The sequence below is a fragment of the Calliphora vicina genome, chromosome 1, assembly GCF_958450345.1.
Source record: "Calliphora vicina chromosome 1, idCalVici1.1, whole genome shotgun sequence".
Taxonomy (NCBI): domain Eukaryota; kingdom Metazoa; phylum Arthropoda; class Insecta; order Diptera; family Calliphoridae; genus Calliphora; species Calliphora vicina.
The window spans coordinates 48,619,065-48,638,697 of record NC_088780.1 but is presented as its reverse complement, the minus strand read 5'-3'; the positions used below and the strand labels follow the sequence as shown (position 1 = coordinate 48,638,697).

At 31.9% G+C, this 19,633-nt stretch overlaps 1 protein-coding gene across 1 annotated transcript; it reads left to right on the top strand.

Annotated features, from left to right (window-relative positions):
- Window positions 1-154: 154 nt before the first annotated feature.
- Window positions 155-19,064, top strand: LOC135960161 (uncharacterized). The gene is made up of 4 exons (XM_065511392.1): window positions 155-1,307; window positions 13,422-17,617; window positions 18,426-18,587; window positions 18,653-19,064. Exons 1-4 carry the CDS (start codon window positions 246-248, stop codon window positions 18,864-18,866), a joined length of 5,634 nt encoding a protein of 1,877 aa, XP_065367464.1. The 5' UTR covers window positions 155-245; the 3' UTR covers window positions 18,867-19,064.
- Window positions 19,065-19,633: the final 569 nt, after the last annotated feature.

The window sequence follows — 19,633 nt, the reverse complement described above, 5'->3', positions numbered from 1 at the left end:
AACTGTGTTATCAACAAGAATCATTTTGTACTATAAGGTACAACAGTGCAACAGATATAAAAAAGAAGAAGATGATAACAAACAAATTTGCTTTTGTTTTGCTTATCTGTATTTTTTAAGAACAATTAGCTGAAATAATTAAATGCATTTGGTTTAATAGGCGTCGTTAACCGTGCTGGGAAGAAAATAGCAAAGATATGCATAGTTTTATTTGAAATTAAACAGAAAAGTGAATTATCTACAATATGGCAAATAATGAACGTGATAAAATTTTTAAATCATGGTCTGGAATTAGTGAAGTCGCTCTTATTAAGGAGGTGGCTACAAAGGGAGAACATATTCAATTATGCATACAATATTGGGCTCGAAAACGAAAAATGTCTGTGACAGAGTATGAGCTGTTCTTCCATGATGTTGTACAAACCTACGTGAATCGTTTGTTAACAGAACGTTTGGTGTGTAAGGCCGAAAATGTCCTACGCAATGTACAACGAGATGTTAAATGTTTTTACTATCAGTTTGCATGTGAATCCAATGATCCGGAATTACGAGAACTAATAATGGAGCATTTGATTAAAAAAGAGCCCTGCGATGACTACGAACATCATATGCAAAATTTAAAATTTCATTGGGAGCTGCTGCAGCAAATAAAAAAATCCGAAACCATCATGGCAAACATAAAAAAACATATGAGACGTGTGAATTTGGAATCTTTAATGGCCTTGGATTCTGCTACTCAGCAAAGACTTATGATAGAGTTATATTTTGAGACACATAATCAAGTTCTTCTACAACATATTAACAAATTTGTTATGTGGGATTATTTAATTGATACCAAACAAATCGAAGAAATCATACGATGGTGTAGAATTCAGCATACCTCAAAGGACCACAAACCATGTATTGCAGGTCTTTCCGAATTAGAATCGAAGTACTTTCAATGGACTCTTGAAAGTGAAATGTATAAATACGCATTACGTTCTCTGCAAGATAACAGCGACAGTGTCCTACGAAATTATTTCGCTTCAGCTGGGTATTTCTTCGAAGACGAAATACATTCTGTACCAGCTGTGTTGCAACGAATCTGTCTCACAGAAAGTTTTGACCAAAATAACGATAATATAAAGGGTTTGCCATTGGCACGTTTTATGTTTGATCATAAGTTTTACTATTTGCTATTATACGACTTTGTGGGAACACGTCAACTCGAAGAGCTGTCTGAACTGTTAAGCGAACACAGACCTCTTTTAAAATTTTTAGTTGTATTGAAAACTAATTCTTTTCAGGATCTAGAAGGTTTCAAGGAGGTGAGTACATTTGCCTCAATTTATATAAATTGATCTCAATATGTTGTAGATTTAATAATTACTAACATAGATAAATACACATAGAGCGGAAACTAGAAAATAAATTTCAAACTAAAAAATTACACACAATAATCACACATACGATTGTTGTTTTTGTTTTAATTTCTTTGTGATCACCAGGGCAAAAACTGCATATTTTTGTTGCATATTTTATTTTTTTCATCATTTTGATTTTTTTAATGTAATTTTATTTTACATTGTAGTTCCTTATTTCAAAATTTTTTTTATTTGTAATGTCCAATGTTAATTGTCCTAACCATGATAAAAATATAGAAGGTAGTTTCAATCAAATTTTTTTTTTAAAAATAAGGTTTTTTGAAGTTTCCTTTTTTTGTGAGCATTATAAAAAGCGTTGCCACACTCCAAAAAATTATTATGATTTTCGAGAATTTTTTTACAAAAAATGTGTAATTTAATTTATTATTTAAATAAAAATTTATTATGTTGTGTTGGGAGTTATTGATTCAATTCCTAACGTTCGATTACTTATTAAAACACGTTGACTATTTTTATATGTATGTATTTTCTTCATTTATTTTATTACTATGTAAATATTTTATATCTTTTAAATGGATGTTTAATTATAAGAGACAAGTAGCACACGGAAGAATGTAGTTTCAAGATCTAGCCGAGCACTCTCAGAAAATATAAAAAGTCTGATGGAAAACAAAAAATGGCACGCGTTTATCAAATTTACATGTCGAAGGTGCCCTACTTTGGGTCCCATAGCGCCGCCATTGAAGTATTTGTGGGGTTCATTTTCAAATCTTAAACTCGAATATTCCTTGGGTACGCCGTTTAGAAATACGAGATTTATTTTCAAATAATTTCGATTCTACTCCAGTGTGCATAGTTAATGGATTATGATCGGTAATAATCGGTGATATATATCCCAAAAGTTATTTTGAAGTTACCTTGTGTTCATTGGGACAGCATTCATATCCAATCTCACATGCTTTGTTTTAACTGAAATATTACTTTTAACTAAATGGTCGGAGCACACCATTGGCTGTTTTGGCAAATCTTCTTCGCAAGCTTTACATATATCCATAAACTGTTGTTGTTGTTGGGTAAATATTTTTTCTATTTTTTTAATAATTTTCAAATTAATGAAAATTATGTATTCCCAAAGGGAAAATTTGAAATTGATATGGCATTACTATTTTAACGAAAACGTCAAAATCCTTATGCATGTCAGACGTAGAATTTTAAAAAATAAAGAGAGAATGAAACTACCTTCTATTTTTCTACTATGGTCCTAACCATGATAAAAATATAGAAGGTAGTTTCAATCAAAATTTTTTTTTTCAAATAAGGTTTTTTGAAGTTTCCTTATTTTGTGAGCATTATAAAAAGCGTTGCCACATTCCTAAAAATTATTTTTATTTTAGAGACATTTTTTACAAAAATTGTGTAATTTATAATTTAGTATTTAAATAAAAATGTATTAAGTATGTTGTGTTGGAAGTTAATGATTCAATTCCTAATATAATTTGGGCTACCTGACAAATAATTTTCATTAAATTTTAAAAAAATTTAATTTAAACGTTCCAAATCCACCCTCTGACAAGTTTTACATACATCCAGCCACTGTTGTCGTTTGTTAGGTAATGTAGGGACTTTAAAAAAATTTACATTCGAATTTTTGCAAAAATATTTGGTATTTTCGCAGTTGGGGAAAATGCAACTCATGTTTGTTAAATCTTAAAATAATGTTCACAAATTAGCTTTGAAATATTTGAAAATGAAAATCTTACCTTTGATCCCAATTTGATAGTAAATATTTTTTTTTAATATTCTTCAAATTAATGAAAATTATGTATTAATTTTTTCAAAAACTTCAAAGAATATATGGGAAAATTTTTAATTAATATGGTATTACTATTTTAACGAAAACGTCAAAATCCTTAAGCATGTCAGACGTAGAATTTTAAAAAATAAAGAGAGAATGAAACTACCTTCTATTTTTCTACTATGGTCCTAACTACTTAATGAAAAAATGAGAGTACCCATAATCGACTTGTCTTTAATGAATTTTCGTTGACATATGAGAGCTTATTTTATTTTAATTAAATTAGAAATATACACAGACATCAAAATTTAACAAATAGTAAAAATAATGTAAACAAATTAAAAGAAAATTTTAAAATTGTATGTTATTATGGGCAACATATTAAGTAAATCAAACTTAAGTTTGCTACAGACCACTAATATTTAAACAACTATTCAACAAATGTTCTGATTATTAAGATCCATCGAAAACCTCGCGTTCAAATCATAGATTTTTTACTCAAATTGTTAACGAAGATGTTAAGAAAGACGAAACAATGGATGAGTAAGGAAGAAACATAGGAAAAGTGACGGTATTTTGAGTTTTAATTGACGCAGTCTTAAACAGAACAAATCACTCCACTATTGTAAGGTTTTTTGATAATTCTACATATTTAAATTTAGAAGCCGATTTTATTTATATGTTAAACTACATACATGATGAAAGCTACAAAATCCATTGCAATTTTTTACCCATCCCATAAACATTGGGGCACATGGATTGACAAAATTAAATATTATGCCACTTATTATTAAAAAATTTTGAAGTATTAGGCTATTTAAAAGATGAGACAAATCAATTGATAAAGATAGTCTAAGAAACTCTACGGAAATCGAAAACAATTTAGTTTGAAAACTTAACACATAGTAATTTATTGATAAATATAATAAAATGAATTGAATCAAACTATTTTTCTGTATTGCCGAAGTCACTAAAATCGAAATTTAATCCTATAATACCAATTTTAATTTATGAGCTCAATGTTTTATTTACTTTTTATATATTTTTTTAATAAAACTTTGAAATCAAACAATAACCAAATATTTTTAAGTGTATATTTTTAATATTTTATGAGCATATTTTTCGTTTTTAAGTGCATATTTTATGCGCATAAAACAGGTTTTTTAGAGCATATTTTTGGTTTCCCTGGTGATCACAAATATAATAATGAAAATAGCACTTATTTAATATTTTTTTTTCAAATCGCTTGTTTAAAAAAATAGATGTATACTAATGAAAATGTGGACAAATGTAAAAAATATTATTAAGTAGAAATTTATGACCGATTATGGCCAATAGGCAGCCTTTACAAATTGTTAAATTCAAATCATGATTTGAATTTCATTATTGCAATAATTTCATTATTGCAATAATGAAATTTTTTAACAATAAGTGTGTTCGCGTACTTTCCAGTAAAAATTATACAGTAAATTTATTTAGAGCGTAAAAATATATTTACTCTCAATTTAAAAAATATCCAAAAAAAAGTACGCGAACAACCATTTGTAAAAATAAGTTGAATTTTATTATAAATCAATTTAAAATGTTTGTTTTATATTATTTTACTTCTTTTCTTAGCAAGACATGTAAATTGTGTTAATTTTCAACTTTTTTGTTTTGTTTACATTTGCAACAATGTGTTTTAAACATATTTTTTATGTTGATATTTTTTACTGGACAAAAAATGTCCAGAAAAAAATATCATGTTTTCTATCTACGAACTGTCACTTTTACCACTCTCTTGCTCTCTCGTTACAAGTTTTTAAAAGTAAACGAACGGAATCCCGTAACTTCCAGTCATAATTTGTACAAATTATCAAGTATGCGAACACAACTAATATAACACAAATTGTACAGATATGAATCAGCTGGTTTCAGTAATATGGCAATAGAAAACAAACAAAAGAAAATGTCGAAATGGTTGTGGTGTGGAAAGAGTTTGGAAAGACATATATACACATCTGCTCAAAATAATAGATACACCAAAATTTATTTTTTAAAAACGAAAAAAAATAATGGTATATTGTAAAATTATAAAAAAAATTCAGTCGATTTTTATTTATAGTTAAAAGGAGAGTAAAAAACAAAAACAAAATATTTCATAATTAATAATAAATATTATAAAGTAAATTAAATTTCTTAAATTTCGAAAAATTTGGTGCTCATAATAATAGATACATTTTTAAAAATTCTTATTAAACAAAAGCTAATAAATTTTATCTTAAAAAAATTAGTTTATTATTAAAGTAAAGCTAGTATCCAGTATATCCACCTTTGTTTTGTAAAACTTTCTCCACTCTTCTGGGCATACTGGATATCAAGTTCTGACACTTCTCCAATGGAATCTCGTACCATATTTTTTGCGTTTTCTCCCATAAATCGTCTTTATTTTTGAAAACTTCCTTCGAAAGCCTTATCTTTAATTCACTCCACAAGTTTTCTATTGGGTTTAAATCAGGGGATTGGCTGGGCCAGCTTAAAACAGGTACGTTATTCTCCAAGAACCAGTTTTTAACTAATCTTGAACTATGTTTTGGGTCGTTGTCCTGCTGGAATGTCCATATTAATGGCATATTTTCCGATGCATATGGAAGCATTACGTTTTCCAATATGTCTCTATACCCACTAGCATTCATGGTATCTTCTATTCGGAATATCGGACCAACACCATTCCATGAAAAGCAACCCCAAACCATTATGTTTCCCCCGCCATGTTTTACCGTCTTTTTTGTAAATTTAACGTGGAATTCTTTTCCTTTTGGTCGGCGTACATTTCTTTGGCAGTCGTTTCCAAACAAATTTATTTTTGTTCGTCGCTCCATAAAATATTTCTCCATTTTTTTTCGCCTTCACACCCGGACAATTGTAAGTGCTCTTTAGCAAATTCTAATCTTGTCTTGATATTTTTTTGGCGCATTAGTGGCACTTTTCTGGCAATTCTTCCCGGCAATTTAGCTTGTAAAAGACGATGACGAACTGTTTGTGGACTGATTTCGTTACATAGCTCCGCAGAAATAGCTTTCGATGATATGAAAGGGTCTTTTTTACCCATAAGGACGATCCGCCTATCTGTTTCTGGACTGGTTTTCTTTGGTCTACCGCGAGTTTCTCTTTTTTGTTTTTTAGATAAAGCATTTTGGACAAAATGTAAAGATCTTCCTATGCTCTTTGCTATTTCCCGTAATGATTTTCCTTGATTTCTCATCGTTTGAACAATTTTTTTCTCATCTTCGGTACAATGATGATTTCGTCCCATTTTCTTCAAAAGAGTCCTATTTTTTATAAAATTGTTGCTAAAATTTAAATTATACTTACTGTTTCACGTAAATAGGAACAAAAAATTGCACAAAAAAAAAATTGTATATAAACAAATTACAAATTACTGATGTGTATCTATTTTTATGAGCAAATAATTTTTTGTAATTCAAATAAATTCGTTTTTAAAAATCAACATGAAAGCAAATAGTTGCCAGATTTTTGACTGACATGACATTGCCAGATAGAAATTTTAATAATATGATGTATTCTTAACGCTTGCGAGGAAATTTTCAATGTTACCGCCATTTAAATTTTTTCCAATTAGGTGTATCTATTATTTTGAGCAGATGTGTATATATATCACACACGTCTATTGAAAATTGTATTTTTTTCTCTCGCTCTGTTATAATCTTCACTTTGGAACAGAGTATCCGATATTTGCTTGATTCGTTCTTGACCTCAAAAGATGACCAGTTCTTTTTGCTCGTAATCCATATATATGTTGCCAGAAAGATGGGAAAAGGTCATAACTAACAATGAGCAATACTGTGAATAAATTTATATTGTACAAATGTTTTGAAATTAAAGCTACAAATTTTAAAAAATACCGCATTTTTTAGTCATACACCCAATAGTTAGGTTTTTTACAACTGAGTTAGGTATTTGACAAGACAGTGTCCGATCTATGTGATTTATCTAATTGTGCATGTTAACCACACACATATTTTTATTCTCTTTTGTTTAGTCTTCACACAAATAATGCAAATGCTAAGCGGGTGTATTGCAGTGATGTTCAAAAATAAAAATGAAGATATTTGGTGATAGAGCTACCCAGCAAACATAATGTCAAACACTTAAAATAATAACAAAATGAAGAAAGTTTAAATTTAGAATTTTTGTCAAATAAAACCAATTTATTAAATGAATATAATTTAAATTTTAAGGAAATGAAAGAATATACATTATACGGCCGAAATACTCTCAAATTTTTTATTTATTTTTAACTTTGTTTTTTTGTGTTCAATTGTAATTGAAACGCGTGTGTTTGCTATGCTTCATCCAAAAACCAACCAACAACAATGCTTATTGAATTTCTGAAAAAATTAGACATTTATTACGCTCTTTAAAAGAGCGTAACAAATGTGTTTAAATTTTTTAAACAATTGTTGTATGGGATGAACATCACTGGTGTATTGATATTTTTCATGAACACTGAAAGAAATATTTTAATTGTTTAATATATTTCAAACTTAAAAAATCATCATGATTTAAATAGGATAATATAGGATTAAAGGATACATTTATATATTTTGACGATAAGTCTACTTTGATGGTGCGTTGGATATGGATCCAATGGTAGTTGGTGAGAACGTTGCTGTGACTACACAAGCAACAACGACAGAAATCGGCTGTCTTATATGTGGCAGCAGTATATGCGATAATGGTAGCTTTTGCAAGACAAAAAGAAAAAGATGCGAATCAGATTCACCAATAGGAGTTGATGTTTCCAAAATATGTGATGGTGGCAACGGGACGACCAATAAATCTCAGAACTATTATCAAATACTTGCTGATTTGGTAATACCTAACGTTGAGAATGGCAAAAGCAGCACCCGGCCGGAGGCCAAGCCTAGCAAATTATTTTGCCCACCAATAATTATGTACGACGTTAATGTAAAGGTTCTAGTAGAACAACTTGAGGCGAGGAAACCGAAGATTAACTTCAAGATAAAGAATATTAATAGGCACAAAAGCAAACTATTTATTTCAGATATTAATGTGTACAACGAGATGATGGCCTTGCTTAAAGAAAAGAAGGTAAATTCTTACTCATTCACCCCAAAAGAACTACGTCAAATGTCCTTCGTCATTCGTGGATTACACTTCAAAACTGAGGTTGATGAGGTAAAAGCTTACCTGGATAATGAAATTCCTAATACTATAGATAAAGTCTCAAAGTTTACCACTAATTATTCTAAGAGGAACAATAGCGACACTGGCTTATATTTGGTCACCCTTCAGCAGGGCAAGGGGCTCAAGGATATAACACACATCAAATACATTTTAAATCAAGTTATAATTTGGGAAAAACCCAAAAGGAACGAGCGGGAGATTCAATGCCGCAAATGCCAACTATGGGGCCACATGGCAAAAAACTGTAATCGTGAATTTAAATGTGTGAAATGCGTGGAACAACATGAACCTGGTAAATGTGGTAAGAAGGACGAGGAACCGATTTGTATTAACTGCGGCCAATCAGGTCATCCAGCAAACTGGAGAGGCTGTGCAGTTTATAAGAAATACACTGCCAATAGAAAATCTAAATTAAACGAAGCCCAAGAAAGAAAAGCACATGCAGCCAAGAATGTTGCAAGTTTATTTCCAATCTCGACAGTAACTCCTGGAGTTTCATATGCAAGCAATTTTTATAACCATAAGCCTTCTCCAAGATCTCCCGAACAAAATAGTAACATATCCCCAATAATCAAAGAGTTTTTGGAATTAGCCAAATTTTTTATGGAACCAGAACAGCTAACACTGGAAAGGGAAATTGAAAATTTCATAAAAGAATATACTAAAATGCCAAAAGACGCAGCTAAATTGGAATTCAAAAGGCTACTTACTAAAGTTCAAAGTACTTATGACCCGTAGAAGGCTTAATTTTCTTACTTTTAATGTACGCTCGCTTGTAGATACAAGTCGACGTATAGAACTCTTAAATTTACTAACATACAACAAAATAGATATCGCGTTTATACAGGAGTGCCATATCAGAGGGAATGCAAATATAAAACTCAAAGGTTACAATTTTATCTATGATTATTCTTCAATTGGGGTTGGGATTATAATCAATAACACCATTGCATATAGCAGAATTAGAATTAATGAAATTAATTTTAATAATGTTTTCTTAAAAATCGAAATGAATATTGATAACACCCGTAAAGAAATCTTAATTGGATCACTTTATATTCCATGCAACTCAAACGAAGTCACCATCAGCAACGGCCTATCAAAAATACTCAATGCTTCGACAACTTTTGACGGTGTAATAGTTGGTGGCGACCTTAACTCAAAACATTGTTCTTGGGGGGACCGTAACCATAACTGCAATGGAAGATATTTGCACAAGTGGCTCCAGGATCACACACTGGATATTATCCGTTTTTCGGACAATAAACCTTCTTTTCTTAATGGCGACTCGTATCTCGATCATTTTTTGCTCAGTTCGAACCTGATCAACACTGATTACCCAAATTACAACATTTTTGGCTTGCCCACTTTTTCTGACCACTTTCCTATAAAAATGGAACTCCAGTTTAATTCCGTTGATTTTGTTTTGTCACCCCCAAGTTATTTTACATCATTTAAAAATACAAATTGGATGAATTTTCGTCGTGATATGGAAGTGCAAACATTTGCTATAATGCCACCTGACAATAGAAATCTACCAAATGAAGAAATAGATCAATTAATATCAGAATTCACAACGGTCTGCAATTCTGTAGCTAACATGCACTCCCAAAAAATCTTTCTTGGAAACAAAAAAGTCATAATTTCGGACAAAATTAAGAACTTCTATCGTATTAAATACTTATGGCAAAAACGACTTAAACAAATTTATCATAGGGCTGGTAATAGGCTCGGTAGTGATTATATAGTCTTGTCAAAGCAAATCCAATTATTAAATATATTAATTAAGGAGTTAATAAACATTGAGCAAGCTGAACTGTTCAACAAACGTTTGGCTAAAATTAATCCTGGGCCAAATGCCTTCAAGGAAATTTACAGAATAACTGGCAACAAGAAATCATCATTTTCTGATAAGGTGCTGTTTGAAGATACACCTATATACGACGACAACGGAAAATGTGAGGTATTTCGGAACTATTATTCCGAAATTTATGCCGAAAAACGGCCCCAAAGATGCATAACTGGTGTGGACGATCGTATTTCGTCCTATATGTATAATATTCCTCCATCCATATACTCCTTCGACGACACACTTAACTCCTTGGAAAATGAAGATTGTTTTCATTTCGTTAAACCAGCTACAGTGAAAAATATCATGCAAAGTATAAACAGTAAAAAGTCTTCTGGTCTAGATGACATTTCCAACTTCCTGCTAAAGAGATTACCTGATGTAACAATAGAATTTCTTACAATACTTTTTAATAATTGTATCAACAATGGTTACTTTCCATCTTGCTGGAAAAATGGGAAAATCATTCCCATTAAGAAGAAAGGAAAAAGTGAGAGACTGGAGGATTTTAGACCGATATCGATGTTGTCCAATGTGGGTAAAATTCTGGAACATATATTGAAGCAGAAGCTGGAGAATGACTTAATTCTTGATCCAATATCTTGTTTTCAATTTGGCTTCAAGCGGACACATTCAACAGCGCATGCACTATTGAAATTTCATAGCAATGTGACTAATAATTTAAGACAACAGAAATGTACTGTGGCTGTGTCACTAGATATTCAAAAGGCGTTCGATACAGCGTGGCACAAAGGAATTTTGTATAAACTAATCAACCTAGAGATTGATCCATATTTAGTGAAATTATTCTCAAGTTATTTTTCTGATCGTCAATTCTGCGTGCAAATTAATTCGATGCGATCTGAATTTGGACAAGTAAAAAGCGGAGTGCCACAGGGCAGCGTATTGGCTCCATATCTTTTCAACTTATATTTAAACGACTTCCCTCATGAAACACATGATTCAATGGCAATGTTATATGCAGATGATTGTTTGATTTTCAGTCACGACGTATCACCGCAGGCAGCCCTTAACAAGGTCTCACACCATCTTTCTATTATTGAAAATTTTTATAAAATATGGGGAATTGAAATTAATGCATTAAAATCTGAAGCAATATGCATACGAAATGCTTCAGGAAAGTGCCCAAGGTTTGTTGTACCAGAGAGCAAGTCCCTGCAACTATCCCTTGATGGTAGTATTATTCCTTTTAAATCTACATGTAAATACTTAGGAGTTACATTCGATAAACTATTCAAATTTAATAATCATGGCAGAGCAACCTTATCGAAATGTAAAAGAATTACAGGTATGCTTTCAAAAATTTTAAACAACAAATATTTACCTCAGAAAACTAAACTACTGGTTTACAAAACTGCTATAAGATCTGCCTTGTTATATGCATTTCAAATTTGGTTTACCATTTCACCATCAGTTGCAAAGGAACTGGAAATCTTTGAAAGGAAAATCCTGAGAAGCTGTGTTAACAGAAATTTTAAAACTCACACTAAACGTTACTCCAACAAATACGTCTACGACAGAGCGTCAATTGTCCCACTCTGCCAATATGCTTTTTCTCTACAAAGGAACTTTGTGGATAGATTGCAGTTTCACGATAATATCCTAATGAACGAAATTTACTATGATGATTGCAACACAAGCTGGCTGGATGCATTATATTTGTCCCCCGTGGGTATTTTACATGGGAATTCTGAGGCCACCCTTGTTCAAGACGTCTATCAGCTACCTAGATTTTATCAGAAGTCCTCCCCGGGGACCCATCGTGGTTAAGCTCATTCTATTTTATTTTTATTTAACTTTATATAGTAAAATTCATTTTTTTAGATGATCTCGTTGTTTGTTATTCTTAATAACTGTCTGCGATTTATATTATATGTTTTTATTAAGCACACTGTTTAACAGATGTGAAAATTTAATTTTAAGTGTTATCTAGTTTTTATCCCTTTTTTAACAGAACATCTCTGTTTGATATTGCTAATGTCGGGAGCAAACATTATTAACGAACTTATTTGGTATATATTATAATACATTCGAAATTTTAATTTGTATGCATGTAGCATTTTCAATTATAATGTGATAAAGCAAAACGTTAATAGCTTTAAGTATAAAATGTGATATTGACAATTTTTGTATCTAAATTATTGTTATCGTGAAAGTCTCAATAAAAATTACAATTACAATTACAATTACTTAAAAAATCATTGAAGTGTTGTTTCGTTTTTTTTCCTAAATTTACTTCTGTAAGCAATTTTTTTCAGATTTGATATTGAATTAATCAAAACAACGTAATAAAATAACCATCAAAATTATTTTATTTTGAACTATGATAATTATTCAATTAATGAACTATGATAATATGTCGCAAACAATTTGATTAAGATTGTTGACTTCATTATTGTTAACAAATAAAGCCTGAAAATACTGACATATTTTTTTTATTTCACTAAACTTTCAGTGGAGTTCTCTTTCGCTCACCAACACAAACACAGTTTTAGCTTCGGCCATCTCTGATATATATGTATGTATATCAGAGGTTCGCAAAAATAAATCCTCTCACCAATACACTTACTCTCACCAACACATTCAATTCTTTATTTTATTCAGTGCACCTACAAACACACAAATACAAAAACTGAAAAAATAAAGAAAAAGTCATACACCAGTGCTCATGCGTATTCCTAGTTGTCTCGTTGAGTGGACAACGACTACTAAAATGTAAGAGCATAAGAATACGTGTGATTTGATTCTGCACAATTGTGCTATGGGCTGCGCATTTCTGATGTATATACATATTTGATAGAAATACATTTGGAAAATTCTGAAATACAATTGGAAATTTCTGATTAAAGTCCAAATTCATAACTGAAACTCTGCTCTGCTTATTAACTTTTGGTGAATTTATAACTGTATGGAACTTGCTTATATCGTATTTGAAATTAAAAAAAATTAAAACAGATATTTTTAAAAAAGTGTCCGAACCCAGGTAGGTCTTTCACATCAAAAAATATAAAAAAGTCGACGAAAATTTGTTTCAAAAAATGTTTCAACATTAAAATCTATTGATAGAATTATTAAATTTAGGAATTATTAGGTTTAGCACATAAATTTAAATATACAGTTATAGTTATAAGATCTTTTTAATATCTAGCTTATAATAATTTCTCAACACTTAATATTGCAGATAAGCTTTTATGCGACAAAATATTTGGAGAGCGTTGGCGTAGATTTTGAACAAGAGCAAGCACTGGCAACACTTTTTGAGTTTCTTACCACAGAGCCATCCATGTCGAATTTACAATGTTCCGCCACTTCAGGCACACTCAAGACTCTGACCTATCTTAAGATTATTCATCACCAGCAACAAAATGAAACAACAAATACAATTGAACATGGCCTGCCAAATGTTTATGATCTATTGAAAACCTTTAAGGAACTGGATTTTAAACGCTTAACAAAGGATGCAAACGTATATGGAAAATGTTCTAGATTTTCGGAACAACCAAAACAAGATGGTAAAACCATACTACAGTACACATTTCGCTTAAACTTTTTACACTACATCAAACAGTCGCGTTGTGCGTATGCTGTTTACCTGATGCTATTGGAACAATTGCAAAACTATGCCCAAATTACGGAGACCCACTTATTCAGCGCATGTGAATGTGTCTACGACATGGCACTGCAATCATCCTCAACGGATACAGAAGTTATTACGCACAGCATAGCATTTTGTGAAATGCTGGGTTTTGATACGCAACAATTGCGTTGCTTTCTAAAACTAAAGAAATATCTAACAAACGGTGTGGATAGCCAGCATTCTCAAAATATAGTTTCTATACTGCAAAAATCTGAGCGTATTTTAATCCAACGTTTAGAAAACGAATGTATATTTCCTTTAAATGAATATACTGCCATAATGTATATTAATGGTATAGCAAGAAGCGTTAATAATACCAGCAATGATCACGTCTCCCTTGTAATGCAGCACTATGCCACACTTAATGATTACTGGCGGCTGTTAGTGCTATTGCAATATTTTGAAATATCTTTAGATCAAATCAAGAATTTGGTAAAATATTTCACCATACTTCCAATGGGAGATCATCTGCTACGAGCATTGGCATTTGCAACACAAATAAACGAGCGTAGTACAGGGCTTAAACGTCGCACAAGTCTAACCCGGCGTCAACTAAAACAAAATAAGCAACGTAGAAAGGAAAATAAAACAGCTGTTACTACCACCTCCATGGAAACCATGACATCGTCGTTTGCTTCTTGCCATGAATCATCGGGTATTGCCAATGATCTGGAACCGAACAATGATCGATTTGTGGCGGATTGTATAAATGGTGGCCCCGATCTGTTTGCTCTGATTATACTGTATACAAATGCTACCAAAGGCAATGACATTGAAAAAATAGACGACCTCAATAAGTTCCTCGAATGTATGCAACAAAAACAAAATCGTGCAACCACGTCAACTGTTGTCAACTATTTAAGGACAGCTGTTGAACAACATTTGCCCATAATGGCTGTTTTAGCAGCCTCAATAAATGGCAAAGATGACTGTAATCTAGATTGGTGCTGGCTGGTGTGGTTATCCGTGACTACGAACCAATGGAGTAATGTTTTAAGATTGGCCGTTGGCATTAATATACACTCATTTCCCTGGAATCTTATAGAAAACTTAGTAAGACAGTGTCAAATTAAATCGTTGGTGCGAAGCTTTTCTATATTTTATCCTCATAACGCCTTGCTACATCTATTCAATTTTCTGGAACTAACTTTACAAAGCGAATTTGGTGACAAAGCCGTCCACGAGTTACATCTGTATGCTTTGGCTTGGAGTAATGATGATGTACGTTTACCACTGAATCCCTGGTCAAAGCGTGAAAAACTTATGAAACGAACAATATGGCTTCTTCTATCACATTTGAAAAATAATTTTGAATCAATTACTGATCAAATGAAATTCCTTACCTGTGTCTGCCAATCTGGGCTGAGTGATATAACGGCACAGCTGGACTTTTGTTTGTTAAGAGGATTTTGTGAAATTCTGCAATTGGCTGGCAATGGAGCCACGCAAAGATTTCCCCTGAACTTTATAGAGCTGATACAGAACGAGTCGGGCGAGAACAAGGAGTATGAACGAATTTTAAACTGTGTTTTGGCAGCCAAAGAATATGACATTGCTGTACGTTTGGCCTCACTTTTACACAAGCCTATCAGTGATATTGTCTATAGCAAATGGGTAAACTCTTTAGAACTTCAATTGGCTTTGCCCACAGTGGAGAATTTTGATAACTATAAGTTTCCCTTTGAGCAGTACGAACAAGAGGTTTCTACGCACTCCTTGCCGCCAGAGACCCTTGTGAACTTTCTATTGTACGCCTCCTCCCGTTTGCCCTCGAAATCTTTCCGATCTCGCTTCTATGTGCTACAAAAAGCACTAAATGTTATAAAGCATCATCACTTGTTTCCGAACGAATCATTTGATCGCGATCAAATTGAATATGACATGATAATAAACTATCTTCTGCTAGAAGATGAAGATGTGTCCACCCTCACATTGTATCATTCCGAATATTACGAAGAAATAATGTTATCTGAAAGATGTGTGCTCTACAAATCATTTCTTGAACTTAAGGAGTTGGCTGGCATAGAAGATTTGAATATAAGCAGCAAAATCGATTTAGATGAAAGACAGAAAAGTAAGTTGGAATCTTTATTGCATCATTTGCTGGATGATGGCGATATTGTTGAAGCTTTACGGTTGCAAGAACTCTTTGATGTGCGACCCTTGGACTTGCGTTTTGTGGTATTTTGTATGGCTTTGGCGGAATCTATGTCCAACATATACGCAATGTCGGCAGATGAACGTCAGCTGTTAGCTGAGATTGAACGTTCCTCGTTTTCCAAATTTACTAAACGCACACTTTGCGCCACAACCGGTGGTAGTGGTAGTTATTTATCGGACAGCAGTTCAACCTTAGAATTCGAAGAAATACCCTCGAAAGAAAAACAAGAAACTTTGGCCATACTTCAAGGCATTGCTTCGAAATTAAAGTTTGGTGTCACCATTGCCAAACGAGTTATCTGTTGTTATCGTGCTGCCATGTACTTAGACAAAGAGTATTTAGATGTTTTACGCACAAAAGATGTGCAGATATTGTTGCAGAGTATAGCAGAAGAGATTTGTTTGCATCGTCTTTTGGTAGTGAGTGACATATTGACGTCAACTCATATGGAACCACAAGAAATTGCCGAGCTATTGGCCTTTGAAATCACCACCGCCGTTGTACGACCACGTTTCTACATTTTCAGTCCTGACCAACAGGCTAAACATATGTTTCGTAACGCAGATCTCTGGGGTTATAACATTGATAGGGATTTACATTTATTCCTGGAACTAACGCCCGATCGTACTAAGCTAGGCGCATGCCTGTTAGAGTATTGTGATGCTCTAAAGCTGTATCGTAAATATCAGGATAACAAGCCATACGAACAAAATATATACTTTGAACGTTTAGCCGAAATTATAGCACAATATGGCCAACCAAATAACAGCAGCACTGGAAATGCCAATAATAATTTAAATAATAATGATGCAAATCAAGCGGCGCGACCTCTACAAGTTCTATCACATAAAAAACAAAACATTATTTATGTTGAACTTTTGATCAAAGCCCATCAGGCTTTTGTACACGAGTGCTCCATGGAGGGCATAGCAAATGTACTAAATCGAGCCAAAGTTTTAAACTCAATACTTGCCCAAGCCAAATCTTGGTCCTTAATAGTGCGAATGCTAATAGGCATTGGACGCTATCGCGAAATGTTCTTTTGTTTTGATACCCTAATTGAAAATGAACAATTTGAATCTTTGCTGGGACAATTTGATATCGAGAAGACTATAGGATTGAGACAAGCCATTTTAGCTTATCTACGCGAATATTGTGCTCCCCAGCAGGGAAAGGAACTTTTCAAGCTAGCTGCTCTAAATTTTTTGATGTACAAAGACTTGGCTGAATTATGGGAACAGGATGCCGCAGAAATACTAAATAAAGTATATAATACTTTTCACTTGCCTGACGATACTGATGGCAAATTATCGAAACTAAAATGTAGTGCAGAAATGGTTAATCAACTCAATCTTTCGCTGGAGTATTATGTACATGCTACCGAAAACTATTTACTGGACAATAAACTATTGCTGGCCCAGAAAAGTGCATCGCTAGCTGAACTAACAGCCATGCAAATTGATTTAGCTAGTACAGCATTAGAAAAACCAGCTACATCAAGTGGTCTGCATCTATGTATCTGTGTGATAAATGTTAAAACGAGGGAACAGTTTAAAATTTTAGTCAACAACGAATTAAGGTAAAGAACATTTATATTTTTATAACCTGTAAATTCTACATTTTTCATTTGCGACTCCATAAATTATATATATAGCGAAGTCGTTAAATAATTAGCCATGTCTGTCCGTCTGTATTTTGAAATCAACTTTTCGAAGACACCAAATATCTTATGAACATGATTGATACATCGATATGTCGGGTATAGTCCTAGTTCGGTTGCTTATTCAAATCTAAAAGTCGCAATAAAGCAAAAAAAAACACGACTACCTCCATTTTTGGCCTATTGAATTTTGTTAATGAAATTTTTTTTCACCACAGAAATTCGGATCGAAATGGTTCAACAAATTTTTTAACTGGAATTTTTTTTTTGCCCAAATTTTTTTTTAATTTTTGATCTATATCTCGATTACTAAGTGAGTAGCAATGATTGACATTTCAAAGACCCTCCCAACGACGTATATAAGCCATAGAAATTCGGACAGAAATGGGTCAAAACATTTTTTAACTGAAATTTTTTTCACCATAGAACTACGGATCGAAAAGTATCAACTAATTTTTTAACAGGAATTTTATTCACCAAAAAAATTGTTTTCGCCAAAAATTTCATCATTTTTCTTTTTGTTCAGAAATTTTTTTTTAATTATTTTAGATTTTTTTTACCTATTTTTCACCAACATTTTTTTCATAAAATTTTTTTTTCACCACAATTTTGTTTTTCACCATAATTTGTTTCCATCAAAATTTAGCACTTTTAATTGTTTAATACTAGAATCACAATGAAACTTATAGTTATTATTGCTGTAAATTAAATTTTAATTCCTTTTAAGCGTATCTCAAACATTAATACTAAGTAGAGCGTATGGATACGACATCAACTGGTCTGAAGCTATTATATATCAATATGTTATTAAGTTGAAACGTTCATATATGAACGATTTCTTGCAACAGGTGGATATTACAGATGATATTATTGAAAATGCAATAAAATGGTCAGTTCATAGAGCATGTGAGATTCATATGTATTCTATTAAATAACCATATTTAATTTTTTCAGTTTTCAACTTCAATGTAATCAAAATACAATAAGCAAAGAAATGGAAGAACATATAAGTGAACTTGTTAATCTGGTGCAATCAGTTACACTCAAGTATAAGTTGGCGTCTCTATTGACCCTGAAAACGACAATATTATCGTTAATTAATGATCAAACAATCCACTATCTAAGAGATATGAAATTTGGTCGCAGAGAAGAAAATCGAAATGCCTAAACATTTAAAATTTTATCAAAATAATAATTAAAATATACTTTATTATCAAATAGAAAGTGAATTTGCTGCAATTACCTAATGGGTTATATTTATTTAGTTTATAATAATAAAATATTTAGAAATAGATTAATTATTTACAAGTTTGTTATACGTATTAAAATTATAAAAATATACTACTACTTTTTATTAAAAAAAAAATTATTTAAGCTTGATTTAAATTTCTTAGAAAATTTGTCTAACACAGAATTATAATCATTTTCATTTAATCGATCAATTTTACATTTTCATTGTTCTTTGCTATACCAAAAATAAGCAGAGGTTTTGACTTTTTTCCCCGTTTTTCCCGATCACTAATACTAATTTTTATCAGCAAATGTAGTGAAATAATAAGTTTTACTTTCCAAACACAAGAGACCTTTTGAAAATCGGTTGGAAAATGGTTTAAAAAACGCACTTTTTTCCACCAACTTTAATTTTTTTCACACTCTAAGATGGTTGTGAGTCAGTAAAATATGTTTTTCTTGTTTTAGTGAAAAAGTACTCCAACATGGTTTTTGACATTGCTGATAGTATTTAAACTAAACCGATTTTTAAATTTTTTTCCGTACTCAATGGACTCCAACAAAAGAGAATTGCTACATGATAACCTCTGCATAATTTTTTGTTCATTATTGTATCACTGTGTTATTAATATTTGCGAATACAGATAAGTTCATGTCAGTAATGAATCAAAGGAGTTTAATGGTACTACAACAGTGTATTAGATC

Coding starts and splice junctions, on each gene's coding strand:
- LOC135960161 (XM_065511392.1), top strand. CDS start 246: ATGGCAAATAATGAACGTGATAAAATTTTTAAATCATGGTCTGGAATT. Junction 1,308..13,421: donor ATCTAGAAGGTTTCAAGGAG/GTGAGTACATTT, acceptor TTAATATTGCAG/ATAAGCTTTTATGCGACAAA. Junction 17,618..18,425: donor TTAGTCAACAACGAATTAAG/GTAAAGAACATT, acceptor ATTCCTTTTAAG/CGTATCTCAAACATTAATAC.